General features: G+C 46.6%; 1 protein-coding gene across 1 annotated transcript in view; it reads left to right on the forward strand.

Annotated features, from left to right (window-relative positions):
* Positions 1–10,026: 10,026 nt before the first annotated feature.
* Positions 10,027–16,160, forward strand: part of TMEM184C (transmembrane protein 184C) — a 66,718-nt gene continuing 60,584 nt past the window's right edge. The window contains exon 1 of the mRNA XM_073642508.1: positions 10,027–10,416. Within this exon, the coding sequence (XP_073498609.1) occupies positions 10,300–10,416 (117 nt within the window). The 5' untranslated portion in view covers positions 10,027–10,299. The remainder of the gene's footprint in view (positions 10,417–16,160) is intronic.

Below are 16,160 nucleotides of genomic sequence, written 5' to 3' on the forward strand. Positions count from 1 at the left end.
ACAGCACAGTTCTAATGCAAAGGCACATTAATGAACACAGCATTCTTTACATAGTTACATAGTTACATAGTTTATAAGGCCGAAAAAAGACAAGCGTCCATCCAGTTCAGCCTATTTCTTGTGCACTGCAGCTATTCCGCAGCGTTGATCCAGGGGAAGGCAAAAAAATAAAAACATGGGGTATAGGCCAATTTACATCATTGAGGAAAAATTCACTTCCCGACACCAATCTGGCAGTCAGATTAAATCCCTGGATTAATTAACTAAGCATAGGATGTAATTTTATTGTTCTCAAGAAAGGCGTCCAGGCCTCTCTTGAACTCATTAAGTGAGTTGGACATCACCACTTCCTCTCCCAGAGAGTTCCAGAGTCTCACGGCTCTGACCGTAAAGAATCCCCTTCTATGCTGGTGCAGGAACCTCCTTTCCTCCAGACGCATAGTGTGCCCCCTCGTCTTTGTCACCATCCTTGGTATAAACAGGTCATGGGAGAGATCTCTGTACTGCCCCCTGATGTATTTATACATGTTTATGAGGTCTCCCCTAAGCCTTCTCTTTTCCAACGTAAATAAGCCTAATTTTGACAACCTCTCTAGGTATTCTAGTCCCTCCATTCCCTTTATTACCTTAGTCGCCCTCCTTTGTACCCTCTCTAGCTCCAATATGTCTTTCCTGAGCCCCGGAGCCCAGAACTGTGCACAATATTCTAAGTGCGGCCTTACCAGAGCTTTATACAGAGGAAGAACAATGTTCTCATCATATGCCCCTATTCCTCTTCTGATGCATGCCATGACTCTATTTGCCTTCGCAGCTGCTGCCTGACACTGGGCACTCCAATTTAATTTGCTATTAACCAAGACGCCCAGGTCCTTCTCCATGTCAGATTTCCCCAACGGTTTCCCATTTAATATGTATGGGTGACTGCTGTTTTTCTTTCCCATGTGCATGACCTTACATTTATTGGCATTGAACCCCATTTGCCATTTTTTGGCCCAACTCCCCAATTTATCTAAATCCTCCTGTAGCTGTGCCCTATCCTCATCTGTATTAACTACTTTACAAAGTTTAGTATCATCTGCAAATATTGCTATTTTACTATGCAACCCTTCCACTAGATCATTAATAAATATATTAAATAATATAGGGCCCAAGACAGACCCTTGAGGCACCCCGCTAGTAACCCTGACACACCCTGAGCTTACTCCATTGATAACCACCCTCTGCTTTCTATCACTCAGCCAGCTATTTACCCACTTGCACACATTATCCCCCAGACCAAGCATTCTCATTTTATATACCAACCTTTTGTGTGGCACGGTATCAAACGCTTTGGAGAAGTCAAGGTATACAACATCCAGTTCTTTTACTTTTTTCCCCAATGCTTCAAAGTCCTTGCAGATTGTCGGTAGGTCATTCTTTGCCGTGTCATTGGTGCCAACATGTATCAGAAGAAATGGGTGGACATCCTTGGAACTGATGAGCTTCGGTATCCTATCGGTAACATCCTTGATCTTTGCCCCTGGGAGGCAGCATACTTCTCTTGCAGTTATGTCCGGTCTGCAGATAGCTGCTTCAGTTCCTCTCAGTAGTGAGTCTCTCACCACCACCACTCTTCTTACAGCACAGTGAGATGGAGGAGGGGGGGTTGCTGAGGGAGATGATCCCTGTGACACCATTTCTTCCAGTCCTTATCTTTCTGCCTGACAATTCTCTGCACTGCTAGTTCAGGAACTCTACCCGACCTGTGCTTAGCTTCACTCCTGACTTGAATCCTTTTCACTTGCAGGGATACTTCTGTAAGATACAGAACACACACACCACCTTTCTCTTTGGCTCCAGACAGACAGTAAACAACTGCCCCACACCCCCAGGGGCTCTGTTAAAACACTCCCCTTTTCCGGTGACTGTGTTAACCCCTCTAGTTGCTGGATGCTTCTGGAGCACAACACTTCCTGTCTCCTGTACTTGTGTTACTTTTAATAGTTGCTGAATGCTTTTAAAGTAACAGCACTACTTCTGCATGTCACACTCTGCAACAGCACTACTTCTGCATGTTACATATAGACGAGCTGTGGGGGCATCATACTGTGTATAGGGGAGCTGTGGGAGCATCACATTGTGTATAAAGGAGCTGTGGCCCATTATACTTTGTATAGGTGAGCTGTTGGTCTACCACACTGTGTATATCAGAGCTGTGGGCCCATCTTACTGTGTATAGGGGAGCTATTGGTCTACCATACTGTGTATAGGGGAACTGTGGGCACAGCATACTGTGTATACTGTGTATAAGGGAGCTGTGGTATCACCGCACTGTGTATAGGGGAGCTGTGGGCTCAACATACTGTGTATAGGAGAGCTGTGGGTTCAACATACTGTACAGAGGGGAGCTGTGGGCCCATCATACTGTGTACAGGGGAGCTGTGGGCCCATCATACTGTGTATAGATGAGTTGTCCATGGGGGGGACATAGTGGACATTATTAAAAGTTAAGTGGACACTTAAGAAGTATTATTGGTATAGAGGTATACAGGGTACTGTGACAATCAAAGGTGTAAATGGTGCATTATTCCTTTCTAGGGGCAAAATGTGGACACTGTTTTCTAGGTCACTTGCACAGGGCATTCTTATTTTCTGGGCGGCAATTTTACCACCTAGAGGGCACAAAAGAGGCCTTTTACTTAGTAAGGGGCACAGTGGTGGGCATTATTATGGGGGGGGGGACAGTGGTGGGTATTATTATGTGGGGCAGTAAGAGGAGAACTGTTATTGTTCTAAACAGTAGGTACAGTAATAGGGACACATATGGCAGCAGTGGCTCAGAATTAGGGTTCGCTCACACTGGTGTATAGTACGGAGGAGTGCAATGCGACAAAACATCTCATTGCACTCTGACCAATGTTATTCAATGTGGCAGTGCTCATCTGCATATTTTTTCTCGGGGGTAATTAATTTTTAAGCACACATCTCAAAGGAACCACGAAATTTCATCAGCCAAGTACAGTAAATTCACAGCCAAAACCCTCAGGAAAGATATAATATATAGATATCCTGCAGATTTAAAATTTCACAAGCCCCCTACATATAATAAACTTGCACCCTTTAGCGCCTTTCATGTGGCACAAGGGTGTTTAGGCTTATTTACCTTAATAAATAAATAATGAAAAAAAAAATGATGTGGGTCTCCCCTATTTCCATGGTTATTGGGCCCTTCTCAGCCTTAAAATACCAGCCATCAGCCTCACCAGAAGTGGAGCATCACATGAGATGCGCCAATTCTGGAGCTTTATCTAGGCTCTTTCCGATTGTCCTGGTGCTGTGGCAATCTGGGTAATGCTAGTCGGGGTTGATGCCATTTGTCAAAAATCACAGCTGCCATCAAGCCCTGGGGTTAGTAATGGAGAGGTGTCTATCAGACACCCTATTACTAACCCAGTAATCAAAAATAAGAACACACATACAAAAATACTTTTTTTTAAAAAAAACATTGCCTGACACTTTTCCTGGTTCACCAATTTATTAAACCCCACCCCCCCCCCCAAAAAAAACATGCAGGTCCGAGGTAGTCCAGGGTATCCGCCGTAGTCCGCCGAATCCAACGTAGTCCACAAATGGATACGTGAAAAACATAGAGAAAAAAACAAGACACTGTCCCTCGTTCGCCAATTTATTACAAAAAATGTTCCCACGCAGGTCCAGCGTTTCCCAAATCTGGCCCTAGTGATTGTGAATAGCAGTAAGAAACGTTACTGCTATTCACAATCGACAGTACTGACTTCACTGCTTGTCAGAGGTGCCGACTCTCGCTGGGCTCCCGGCGGATCTGAGCAGCGGTGACGTCTGAGCAGCGGTGACGTCAGTAACTATACCTCATATCAGAGTCGCAGAGGCTTATAGAGGGCAATGTGACTTGGCGACTCTGCTGAGCGGTATAGCTACTGACGTCACCGCTGCTCAGAGCCGCCGGTCTTGCAGAGAGCAGTGGGAGACGGTAACTCTGATGAGCGGTGACATCAGTACCTGGCAACTGTGAATAGCAATACTGTTGCTTACTGCTATTCACAGTCACTGGTGCCGGATTTGGGGAATGTTGGACTACCTCAGATCTGCATGGGAACATTTTTTGTAATAAAATGGCAAACGAGGGACATTTTCTTGTTTTTTTTTCTCACTTTTTATGTTTTTCAGGTATCCATTTGTAGATAATTAACCAGGGAACTTCCCAGCCTGATAATATCAGCTCTCAGCTTGCTGTTTTACCTTTGCTGGTATTCAAAAATAGAGGGGGACCCCACGTCATTTTTTTAATTACTTATTTATTAGGTTAAACCAGCCTAAACACCCTTGTGCCACATGAAAGGCAGTAAAGGGTGCAAGTTTATTATATGTAGGAGGCTTGTGAAATTGTATAATCAGCAGGATAGCTATCTATTCTATATATCTATTTATTATCTATTATTGATCTAATATCTTTCTATCATCTATCTATATCTTTATATAAGATTACTTTATTACTTTTGTAATCTAGCTTTAAGTTACATAGAGTATTATAGTATGTAAAAGATGATATTAAAAACGCATTGCATACGGAATGCATACAGATTGCATAAACATGTCATACGGATGTGATACAGATGCTAGGCGAGAAAATAATCGCACACTCGCATTGCAGTCACATGACATAAATTCAACCATACGGATTCCACTGGTCCAACTTTTCAGGAGCAGAATCGGACCGATGTTTTATACGCAAATGTGAGCGAGGCCTTAGGGTGACAGCAGAATGAGGAGTTTGTGCAGGTTGGGGATAGATGTGGACGGTGCTGGAAATGTGAGAGGTCAAATGTGACTTTGTTGTAATCTTTGCAGACAAGTCCTGGCTGGAGAAGTTGTCATAGCGGTCTGGACCAGATGGAAAAGTGAACGACTATAAGAAAGAACGTCCACTGTATGTCAGCATCTATAATTGTATTGTGATCGCTTGTATGTTCTACCACTATACGGTCACCATATGGCGGTAATATCAGTTATGGTCTTTGTATAGAGATTTTTATTAGTAACAGCGCGGTCATCTGCTGAGGTTCTACTACATCCACTATCTCGGTGCACCACCATTGTTGTAATCAGGGTTACCTGGTTACGGGTCCAGTCCTATGTCCTCCTTCTCTGAGCTGAACCCATAGCTACGCCTCCGCTGTCAGCACTTTGTACATACGGTGGTTGTCCATTGATACAAATGAAACCTTATTAGTACAGATCCAGTTTGCCAATTATGAGAAATCTAGTGTAGAAGCTATATGCAAATCAGGCTGAAAGTGCACTGAGGGCATGTCAATTTCCAGCCTGATTTGCATATCACTTCTACATTAGATTGCCATGACTGGCACATCTAATCTCTACAAAAATGAATTTTTTTTTTAATTGGGGCAAGTCTTACCACTAATTCTGGGTGTAAGACGTGCTGACAGGTTCCTTGTAACAATCTGCTATGAAGGCAACATAAATGAGAAAACAGAAGAAAATGTGGCGGCCCAACTGTATACAAGAAAATGCAGAGAGTCACAGCGCAATGCACAGTCTGAGGAGCGGCCGGCATCCAGGAGAGATGATATGCCTGCGCTTCCCAGGACGACACATGGTGTGATACGGTACTGGAGGTGGGAGGTAGGACGACACATGGTGTGATACGGTACTGGAGGTGGGAGGCAGGACGACACATGGTGTGATACGGTACTGGTGGTGGGAGGCAGGACGACACATGGTGTGATACGGTACTGGTGGTGGGAGGCAGGACGACACATGGTGTGATACGGTACTGGAGGTGGGAGGCAGGATGACACATGTGTGATACGGTACTGGAGGTGGGAGGCAGGACGACACATGGTGTGATACGGTACTGGAGGTGGGAGGCAGGACGACACATGGTGTGATACGGTACTGGTGGTGGGAGGCAGGACGACACATGGTGTGATACGGTACTGGTGGTGGGAGGCAGGACGACACATGGTGTGATACGGTACTGGAGGTGGGAGGCAGGATGACACATGGTGTGATACGGTACTGGAGGTGGGAGGCAGGACGACACATGGTGTGATACGGTACTGGAGGTGGGAGGCAGGACGACACATGGTGTGATACGGTACTGGAGGTGGGAGGTAGGACGACACATGGTGTGATACGGTACTAGAGGTGGGAGGCAGGACGACACATGGTGTGATACGGTACTGGAGGTGGGAGGCAGGACGACACATGGTGTGATACGGTACTGGTGGTGGGAGGCAGGACGACACATGGTGTGATACGGTACTGGAGGTGGGAGGCAGGATGACACATGGTGTGATACGGTACTGGAGGTGGGAGGTAGGACGACACATGGTGTGATACGGTACTGGTGGTGGGAGGCAGGACGACACATGGTGTGATACGGTACTGGAGGTGGGAGGCAGGATGACACATGGTGTGATACGGTACTGGAGGTGGGAGGCTAGTGTCTCGCCCAGGGGGATATAGGGGACTCGGTACCCGGGCCTTTTACCTTGTTTAGGATATCACGGCAGTCGGCTCCCAGGCCTGTACGCTAGGATCTGTCTTGAAAAAAGAGTTTTAGTGTACAGTTTGTCTCGTGATGCCACCTGTGGTTTCTGGTAATGGGTACCAGCGCTGCGGCAGACCTCCGGGTGTCATGGGATAGCAGCTGGGATGTTTCTGCTCCCCACAGGCGGAGCGGGCCCCCAGGGCAGTGTAGGTGCAGAAGGTGATGCTGGGTGTTGTAGTGCAGAAGAGATGGCGCAGCAGGAGTAACTGACAGAGACAGGAGATTCACTTCAGTACCTTTACTGGTGCAGATGTCAGGTACGGTCCAGGGTACTCGGTAGGAAGGGTGCACTTCAGGACTCTCCCCAGTGAGCGGGTATAAGGCCTCCTGGTCCGTTTCTCCCTCTCTAAGCTCCTGGCCAGCCTGCAACTGGGCCTAGCTTCTGTGTTGTGTTGTTCTCTCACCTGTCGCTGGGTAGCAGGACCTTTCTCTGGCAACCACTATCCCTGGACACTGGGGCCTTCGTGGTTCCTAGTCCTGTAAAGGGTTTAGCTTCAGGTCGACCAGGGATCTGTAATCCTCCTGGTATGCCGGTAATCCCTACTGGGTGTAGAGGACCCTGTAGGCACGGACCCGGTGTCTGATTTGTATTCTGGGGTGAGCCTGTGATGCTCTGCCCCCTAAACTCCTTTCTCCTCTCCTCTTTGCCTCCGGCCACACTCGGGTCCCTCAGAGCACAGCAGCTCACGTGCTGCTTCTTCACTGGTCTAAGTGCCAGCACACTATCTCTCTGACTGAGAGACTCTGACTGAACTGCCTGACTCCACCCTCCATATATATATCCCTAACAGGGCTCCCTCTGGTGGTCTGACGTGGAAGGGTGGAGGTGTTTGTTTGTAATGAGGGCCTCTTGTGGAGAAGTCCGTCCATGCACCCTATTGGGTCCTGTGGTACCTGTGGTAGCAGGGTGCCACACTAGGACGACACATGGTGTAATACGGTACTGGAGGTGGGAGGTAGGACGACACATGGTGTGATACGGTACTGGAGGTGGGTGGCTAGGACGACACATGGTGTGATATGGTACTGGAGCTGGGAGGGAGGACGACACATGGTGTGATACGGTACTGGAGGTGGGAGGCAGGACGACACATGGTGTGATACGGTACTGGAGCTGGGAGGCAGAACGACACATGGTGTGATACGGTACTGGAGCTGGGAGGCAGAACAACACATGGTGTGATACGGTACTGGAGATTGAAGGCAGGACGACACATGGTGTGATACGGTACTGGAGGTGGGAGGCAGGACGACACATGGTGTGATACGATACTGGAGATTGAAGGCAGGACGACACATGGTGTGATATGGTACTGGAGGTGGGAGGCTGGACGACACATGGTGTGATATGGTACTGGAGGTGGGAGGCAGGACGACACATGGTGTGATATGGTACTGGAGGTGGGAGGCAGGACGACACATGGTGTGATACGGTACTGGAGGTGGGAGGCAGGGCGCGGGTACTCTGCAGCTTCTCAGGCTGCGTGCCTACTATGCGTCTTTCAAGCGTTTTTGCTGCGGAATGTCCGCAGCGAAAACGCTTAAAAAATGCTTGGTAATACGTGCCCAATGGTCCCCAATGATAATCCGCATGTGCTGTGAAATTTCCACTGCGGATTATCATTGCGGAAAATTACGCAGCATGTCCATTAATTTTGCGTACACGCAGCGCCATTGACTTGCATTGAAATGCATAATATCCGTGTCAGCACATTTTCACAAACGGATATTAAGCGATTCAGTGTGTGGATGGTACCCGGGTCTGGAGAAGAGGAGAATCTCATCCAGACCTGGGTACCATAGAAACCGTTAAAAAAAAGAATTTAAAATAAAAAATAAAGATTATACTTACCTTCCGATGGCCCCCGACCTCCTCAGCGATGCGTCTGGTCTGTTGTATGGGTCGTGGTGGTGTGAGGACCTGCCATGACGTCATTTAGTCGGCGGCGGTCGCGTGACCTGTCACATGACTCAATGACGTCACCGCAGGTCCTTTCACACCACCGCGACCCATACAACAATTAACAATTTTACTGGCGCCATAGGAGTAAGGATTATTGGCTATGGGAAACTCCCATTACTTATAGATCTTACCAATACAAAAAGAGCTGGGGCCAAACATCCCAAGATATAGACAAGAAGTGTCAAAATTATTCCATTAAAAATATCATTTTTATTATTAAATCGATATTAAAACCTTCATTCAGTAGAAAAAGTGATACACACAGAAGTTGTACGGTGACAACACAAGAGAGTTGTATGACAATTACAGGCGAAACATGTATACATCAATAGTACATAAATAATTGGGTAGCATGTGAAGGGATATAATAATTAGTAGGTAGTCACTGATTAAAGTATCTCCCCAAAAGTAAAGTGTTCAGAACAATGTCCTGCATTTTCTATAGTCCCTGTTCCATGGCGTAGTATACATAGTATGGTAACAATATTGTCCCAGCCTAAACTAAAGTGGCAAGTGCATATGTATAAACCAGCTGATAGTAATAAACCATCAGTGGAACAGTAGAAACCGAACCTGCCCTAAGATAAAAACATTCTTACCCATAGAAAAGTAAATTCGTCCTGAATGTCAGACTACCCCGATGCGCATTTCGCATACCTTGCTTCCTCAAGGGACCTAGATGTCAACTGTGTCAGTCTGCGTATATATACCCTCATGTTTAAATCCAGGTGTGGCTAATGATGAGCAGCGCAGCATCCAATGGGCGCATGAGGGCGGAGTAACAAGTGGTACACCCGTCACCTCCGGCGGATCTTTGACCGCCGTGCGTTCCAAGAAGAAATGCTTCCCGTGACGTCATAAAATGAACGCACGGCTGACCAGACCAGACATAGCGGAGAAAACACCGGGGGACATCGGATGGTGAGTATAATCTTTATTTTTTTATTTTTCACCATTCTTATTCTTTTCTTTTAACTATTACTTGGTCACACTATATAAATCCATGCCGGTTGTATGGATTTATATAGTGTGACCAAGTTGTCAAGCACTTTCCAAGTGATGCTAAAATCGCTTGGAAAAGCGCTTGATAACCCGCATGCGGAAATGCATGTGAAGAACGCTTGACAAACGCTTCTACCTGGCAGGAAAAACGCATGTAAAATCCACATGTACAATCTGCATGCGTTTTTCCTGCCAGGGAGAAGCGGAAAAAATATGCAGCATTTCTGCATCGTGGGCACATAACCTCAGCCTGAATTGGCAGCAATCACTCTAATGATGTGCTGTCCCTTTAAGCCTTGCTCATGACGTCATACCGCTGCGCCTTCACTTAGTCATGTGACCATGTCACGAGTGTATTACCAGCACAACAATAACATCCGCCCTGCGGATCCGCCCAATCTGTTCTAGTCTGACCAGGAGGGGGCGGGGACAGGTGACTGACGGCTGAGTGAGCCAATAGCGTGACAGATCCGGGTGACGCTAACTTTACGTGGGCGGGCGCCTTGAGGGAAGGCGGAAGTGTCTGTGTATTGTGGGGCTTGGATGGTGCAGACAGTTGACAGCACTGGTGACCATGGACCGTGCAGAGCGGCGGTGTGCTGGGGCTGAGCGACAGGGCGGCAGTGTGTGCTGAGGGCGGGCAGCCATATGCTGTGAGACACTGCGCTCAGTGGCTCATGGCCATTCATTACTGGCCCCTGAGCAGGTATTAGTCACTGACCACTTGTGCTCTATCCCCAAAATGCCTTGTACGTGTGGGAACTGGCGGAGATGGATCCGGCCGCTGGTGGTCTTCCTTTATGTCGCCGGACTAGTAGTGGCCATCCCAGTATGTATATGGGAGATGCAGAAAATGGAGGTAAGAACCCAGTGGTCCGCAGTGTGCGAGCACCCCGAATTGTAAGGGGGTCTGTAGTCTGATCTGTGTGGAAATCCGGAGAATGCCTGTGTCCAAAATGTGCCCCAGGCTTCATGGAGCTGCCGTTATATCTACATGCTTGACAAACTACCCAATATATCCGGGCCCTCGAGACCGGGCTAGGCGCGCGTATCCGGACCTGGGGGGCCTTCGAGACCGGGCTAGGCGCGCGTATCCGGGCCTGGGGGGCCTTCGAGACCGGGCTAGGCGCGCGTATCCGGGCCTGGGGGGCCTTCGAGACCGGGCTAGGCGCGCGTATCCGGGCCTGGGGGGCCTTCGAGACCGGGCTAGGCGCGCGTATCCGGGCCTGGGGGGCCTTCGAGACCGGGCTAGGCGCGCGTATCCGGGCCTGGGGGGCCTTCGAGACCGGGCTAGGCGCGCGTATCCGGGCCTGGGGGGCCTTCGAGACCGGGCTAGGCGCGCGTATCCGGGCCTGGGGGGCCTTCGAGACCGGGCTAGGCGCGCGTATCCGGGCCTGGGGGGCCTTCGAGACCGGGCTAGGCGCGCGTATCCGGGCCTGGGGGGCCTTCGAGACCGGGCTAGGCGCGCGCATCCGGGCCTGGGGGGCGCTCGAGACCGGGCTAGGCGCGCGTATCCGGGCCGGGGGGGGGGCCTCGAGACCGGGACCACCTTCCAGCAGGCTCTGCTTTGCATGCATGTGGTTTGGTAACAGCCTAAAGCCATGTTCACACTAGAGTATTTGGGTCAGTATTCTGCATCAATATTTGTTTTTTGCTGCATGGTCGATACATTTTGTTACTTTCTCAGGATTTTGTTCAGGTTTTTTGCCATGGATTTTTCAGCCTGAAAATTTTGCCTCAGAAAAAAATCAGTTATTGCCTTTTCTGCCACTGTCTTTGTGAATGAGGCATTTTATTGTACTTCTGTTTGTTTACAAAGTTTGAGGCTTTTTTTTTTTTTTAGAGCAGAATCTGCTCCAGTATGTCTGTAAAGAAAAAAATATTTTTTTATTTCCCGAGACAAACGGACAGACAAATCCATGCACCCCTCTTTTCATTCTCAGACGTGAAGGAACAGGGTTTGGGGCATCCCAGTTATCAACAAATGTACAGGCATGTGCTAGACGCTTCTGACATGTCCTGTGGATATGCCATACATGTTTTAGGTGGGAATATTCTATAGGGTAATTGATTTGTAAAGGGAATATCTCCTAAAGTAAATTGATAGTAAGCACGTCTATGACCACAGGAGGCCACATCTATACGACTGTCAGGGAAGTTGGATCCCGCTAATTAGTGCTCGTCCATACATGCGTTAGAAATGCGTTCAATATACATGGATATACTGATGAGAAACACATAGTTAAATTCTCCCTCCTTCCATCATATTACAGCCATTATTTGGGCCTATTTAGCTCAGTCAACCACGCAGCACAGGGTATCAGATGTGGAGAAAGGCTTTATGGAACAGAACCTTTATGCCTCATTCATTAAGATTTCATGTACAAAGACTTATTTTAACCCCTTCACAACCTTGGGATTTTCAGTTTCCATTTATTGCTCCCTTTCTTCCCAGAGCCATAACTTTTTATTTTTTGGTCACTATGGCCATGTGAGGGCTTTTTTTTTTCTTGTGGGATGAGTTGTACTTTTGAATGACTCCATTGGTTTTACCATATCATGTACTGGAAAATGGGGAAAAAAATTACAAGTGCGGTGAAATTGCAAAAAATGTGCAATTCCACAATTGTTTTTGAGTTGTTGTTTTTTACCATGGTCACTAAATGCCAAAAAACTGACCGGCTATGATGATTCTCCAGGTCATTACGAGTTCTTAGACACCAAACATGTATAAGTTCTTTTCTATTTCAATGGTGACAAAAAATCCAAAGTTTGTAGGAGAAAAAAAAAGCGACATTTTCCAAGACCGGTAGCATCTCCATTTTCGTGATCTGGGGCTGGGTGAGGGCTTATTTTTTGCGTGCCGAGTTGACGTTTTTATTGATACCATTTTGGGGTAGATACAATGTTTTGATCGCCTGTTATTGCATTTTATTACAATGCTGCGGCAACCAAAAAACGTAATTCTGGAGTTTTGATTTTTTTTTATCGTCATGCCGTTTACCGATCGGATTAATTCTTTTTATATATTTATAAATCGGACGATTCTGAACCCGTGATACCAAATATGTGTATTTTTTATTTTTTTTATTGTTTTATTTTGAATGGAGCAAAAGAGGGGTGATTTGAACTTTTATATTTTTTTTTTATATTTTCATAAACTTTTTTTTTTTTTTTACTGGCTTCAATAGTCTCAATTGGAGACTAGAAGCTGCAATCTTCTGATCACTTGTGCTACACATAGCAGGGCTGAAGCCCTATGTGTAGCTAAAATGATCATCATCTGCTATGAGCATCGGCTGCGGGGCGGCGCTTATTACAGATCGGCAATGACAACCACAGGGGTCTCCTGCAGACCCCGGGTTGTCATGCCAACCCATCGGTGCCCCGCGATCATGTGACAGGGATTAGTGACTCATTTCCGGTAAGCGTGAGTTAAATGCCGCTGTCAGAGATTGACAGCGGCATTTAACATGTTAATAGCCATGGGTGGATTGCGATTCTACCCGCAGCTGTTAGGGGCACATGTCAGCTGATCAGATCAGCTGTCATGTGCTGGACAAGATGCAGGCTTACCGCCGGAGCCTGCATCAAAGGGGGAGACATGACCTATGTCGTACCTATATGTCAAGTCGTGAATGGGATAAAGAAGCACTCCTCACATCAAAGTTTTTATCCTCTTAATATATTGTAATCATAATATTATATAGCTCTGTGCACTTACAATTGCTCATTTTGAATTTCTACCAAGCTAATTGCCAAACACAGACTCCGACTCCTCAATTTCCCTGAATCACGACTCCAACTCCACAGCCCTGCCTCACTACTGAGCGTGTACATAAAGTGCAGCACAGATTTGTAGACTGTGAGCCCTCGCGGGCAGGGTCCTTGTTCCTCCTGTACCAGTCGCCGTCATGTTGTGTTCAAGATTATTGTAATTGTTCTTGTATGTATACCCCCTCTTCACATGTAAAGTGCCATGGAATAAATGGCGCTATAATAATAAATAATAATAATTCATCTCAGCTAAAAGCCGAAATCCTTAGATCAGGAATAAAACGGACATTTCCTAAATTCTTATGAAAAAATTTACAGCACATTCTGCATTGTACAACTGTACCAAATTATTATATATTTCAGGAGTCGGTCCACTTTATACTGACTCCACCAAAATGGACTCCAACTCCACAGCCCTAGCATTTATAATTCCCCCTCTTCAACTGCTGGCCAGGCTGCTCAATCCTTCCCCTGCCAGGGACTTTTGCAGTGATTTATTCATACAGGGAAAATAGACCTCATGTTTCTACATAGAGCTTAGAAGTTAGTCAGTTTTTAATCCTGTGATGTCATAGACATCACATAGGCCAGCACGGTGGCTCAGTGGTTAGCACAGCAGTCTTGCTGCGCTGGGGTCCTGGGTTCAAATCCCACCAAGGACAACATCTGCAAGGAGTTTGTATGTTCTCCCCGTGTTTGCGTGGGGACAGCAATGATGATGTATGTACAGCACTGCGGAATATGTTGGCGCTATATAAAAATGAATATTATTATAGACCTAATGGAAAAGAGGAGAATTAACTGAGTATGAAGGCAAAATGAGCAATTGTAAGTACACAGTGCTATATAATATGATTACATAAGAGGATAAAAACGTTGATGGGAGTGCTTCTACTCGGACTGTATGTGTGATGTTCCCAGCACATTGTAAGTGATGACATATGTGGTAATAGTGTATAAAAAGATCCAACCTCACAGACTTGGCAAAGCATACACAACCAAAAAGAAAACTGCTCAAAACAATATTATAAACAACTGAAATGATTGAATATGCCGGCAATTGAATTTGATTAAGGACACCACAATGATAAGACTAGTTAAAAAACATATAAGAAAACAAAGACATGACCTAGACAACAGTGATTTTAAAAAGTGGGGCAGGACAGTACACACAGCACAATGGTGTTATAGGAGATATAGCATATCAATAATGCACACCTTTAATGAACTATATAAAGTATAGTGCACAGAGATAATATAGTTTATTGTTGTAAAGTGTAGTGCTTTGAGAGGTAATATTTACCCATGTGTTGCAAGAGGAGGAGTCAAAGAGAGATCACAAGTAAAAAATAGGCATAATAGATAAATGGAAATCCATTATAATCCATAAGACTCCACATACTAGGTGGGATAGGGTTACCAACCTAAACTCGTGCTGTGAATAGTGCTTGCTGTCACCTTGCACCCCAACGCGCGTTTCACATGTTCCTTCCTGGGGGAGTGAAAACAGCACAGTCTGATGAAGATAGGTGATAATTTACTGATCAGTGGGGGTGCGGACCCCGTAGTCAGATTATCAGCAGAACTGGGGCACTTTTCTTCTCCGTTACAAAATGGAGCTGCAGAGCGATGCCTGATCTCTGCTCCATTCCCTATGGGGCTGCTGGAAAAAGCTGAGTGAGGTGTCCAGCAGCCCCATAGGGAATAAAAGGAGCAGTGGTGGAGCATGTGCACCGCTACTCCTTTCTAGCAGAGAGAAAAGTGTCGATCATTGACAGTCCAACTAGTCGAACCCCCACCTATTAACAAGTTATCACCTATCCTAATTCCTTTAACTTTGCTAATGTAGTCATAAAGATGTCACCATAACTATAGTAAGTATACCAGCCTCATTACATTGAATAAATCTTCTCAATAATTGCTGCAGTCTGTATTGTCAAATGCGGTGACAGGTCGTCTTAAAGACTTTGTCACTTTCCTTCACTGTGCATGGGCCAAAGGGAAGATCTTTCTCTGCAAGGGGATTTTCCACTAGATTTTTGCTAAAACTTGCTTGGCGCAAGGGTGTGTAATAAAGTAAAAAAAACTACTTGTCTTCCTGAGGGGTATTGCCGCTGATCAGTGCCCACTAATTGACTGCAGCCCTCATGTGGCTCCTGCCTGCAAGTTGTTGATACTGGCAGAGGAATGGCGCTCATCAGGGAGGTGAGCACAGTTTGTGGGTTTTTTTTAAATGTAATCCCTTCCTGTGGGGCAAATGAGTATCTTGTGTAAAACCCCTTTAAGACCATAGTGTCATCTAATGTTATATGGCACAGTCCAGATTCCTCCATGAGAATACAGACAGGCTGGCGATGTCGCCGGCCTGTCTGCTCCATTCTGCAATCTTGATTGAGAGGATTTCCATATCATGTGAATTGGGGGGTCAAGGAGCTATAGGCAGACACTGTAAATTGCTACAAAATGTAGGATACAGATCATATAATAGTCAGAACTGGGGTTATTACTTATGTCCACACTTGTTGCTTATTCAGAAAAGTCGCCTGAAATGACATGGTCACTTTAAAGCAGAGGTCCCCAACCGCCGGTCCGCGGACCAGGACCGGGCCGTTGGGGTTTTTCAGCTGGTCCGCGGGGAGAGGGGGCCCCTCCAGCCTCCAGCAGGGCCGCCATCAGGGCATGACTGCCCTGACTCCAGTATGGGGCCCGGCCGGTAGGAGCCCCCCTCTTGTGCGTCTCTCTCCTCATGGGGCCCCCGGCCGCATGCTAAGCGCCGGGTCCGGAACATCTTAGCGCTGCGCTTCTGCGGCAGCACCTTCATGATTC

This window comes from Phyllobates terribilis, unplaced genomic scaffold (assembly GCF_046119375.1).
Source record: "Phyllobates terribilis strain yellow unplaced genomic scaffold, ASM4611937v1 Scaffold_1__5_contigs__length_1240528914, whole genome shotgun sequence".
NCBI lineage: Eukaryota > Metazoa > Chordata > Amphibia > Anura > Dendrobatidae > Phyllobates > Phyllobates terribilis.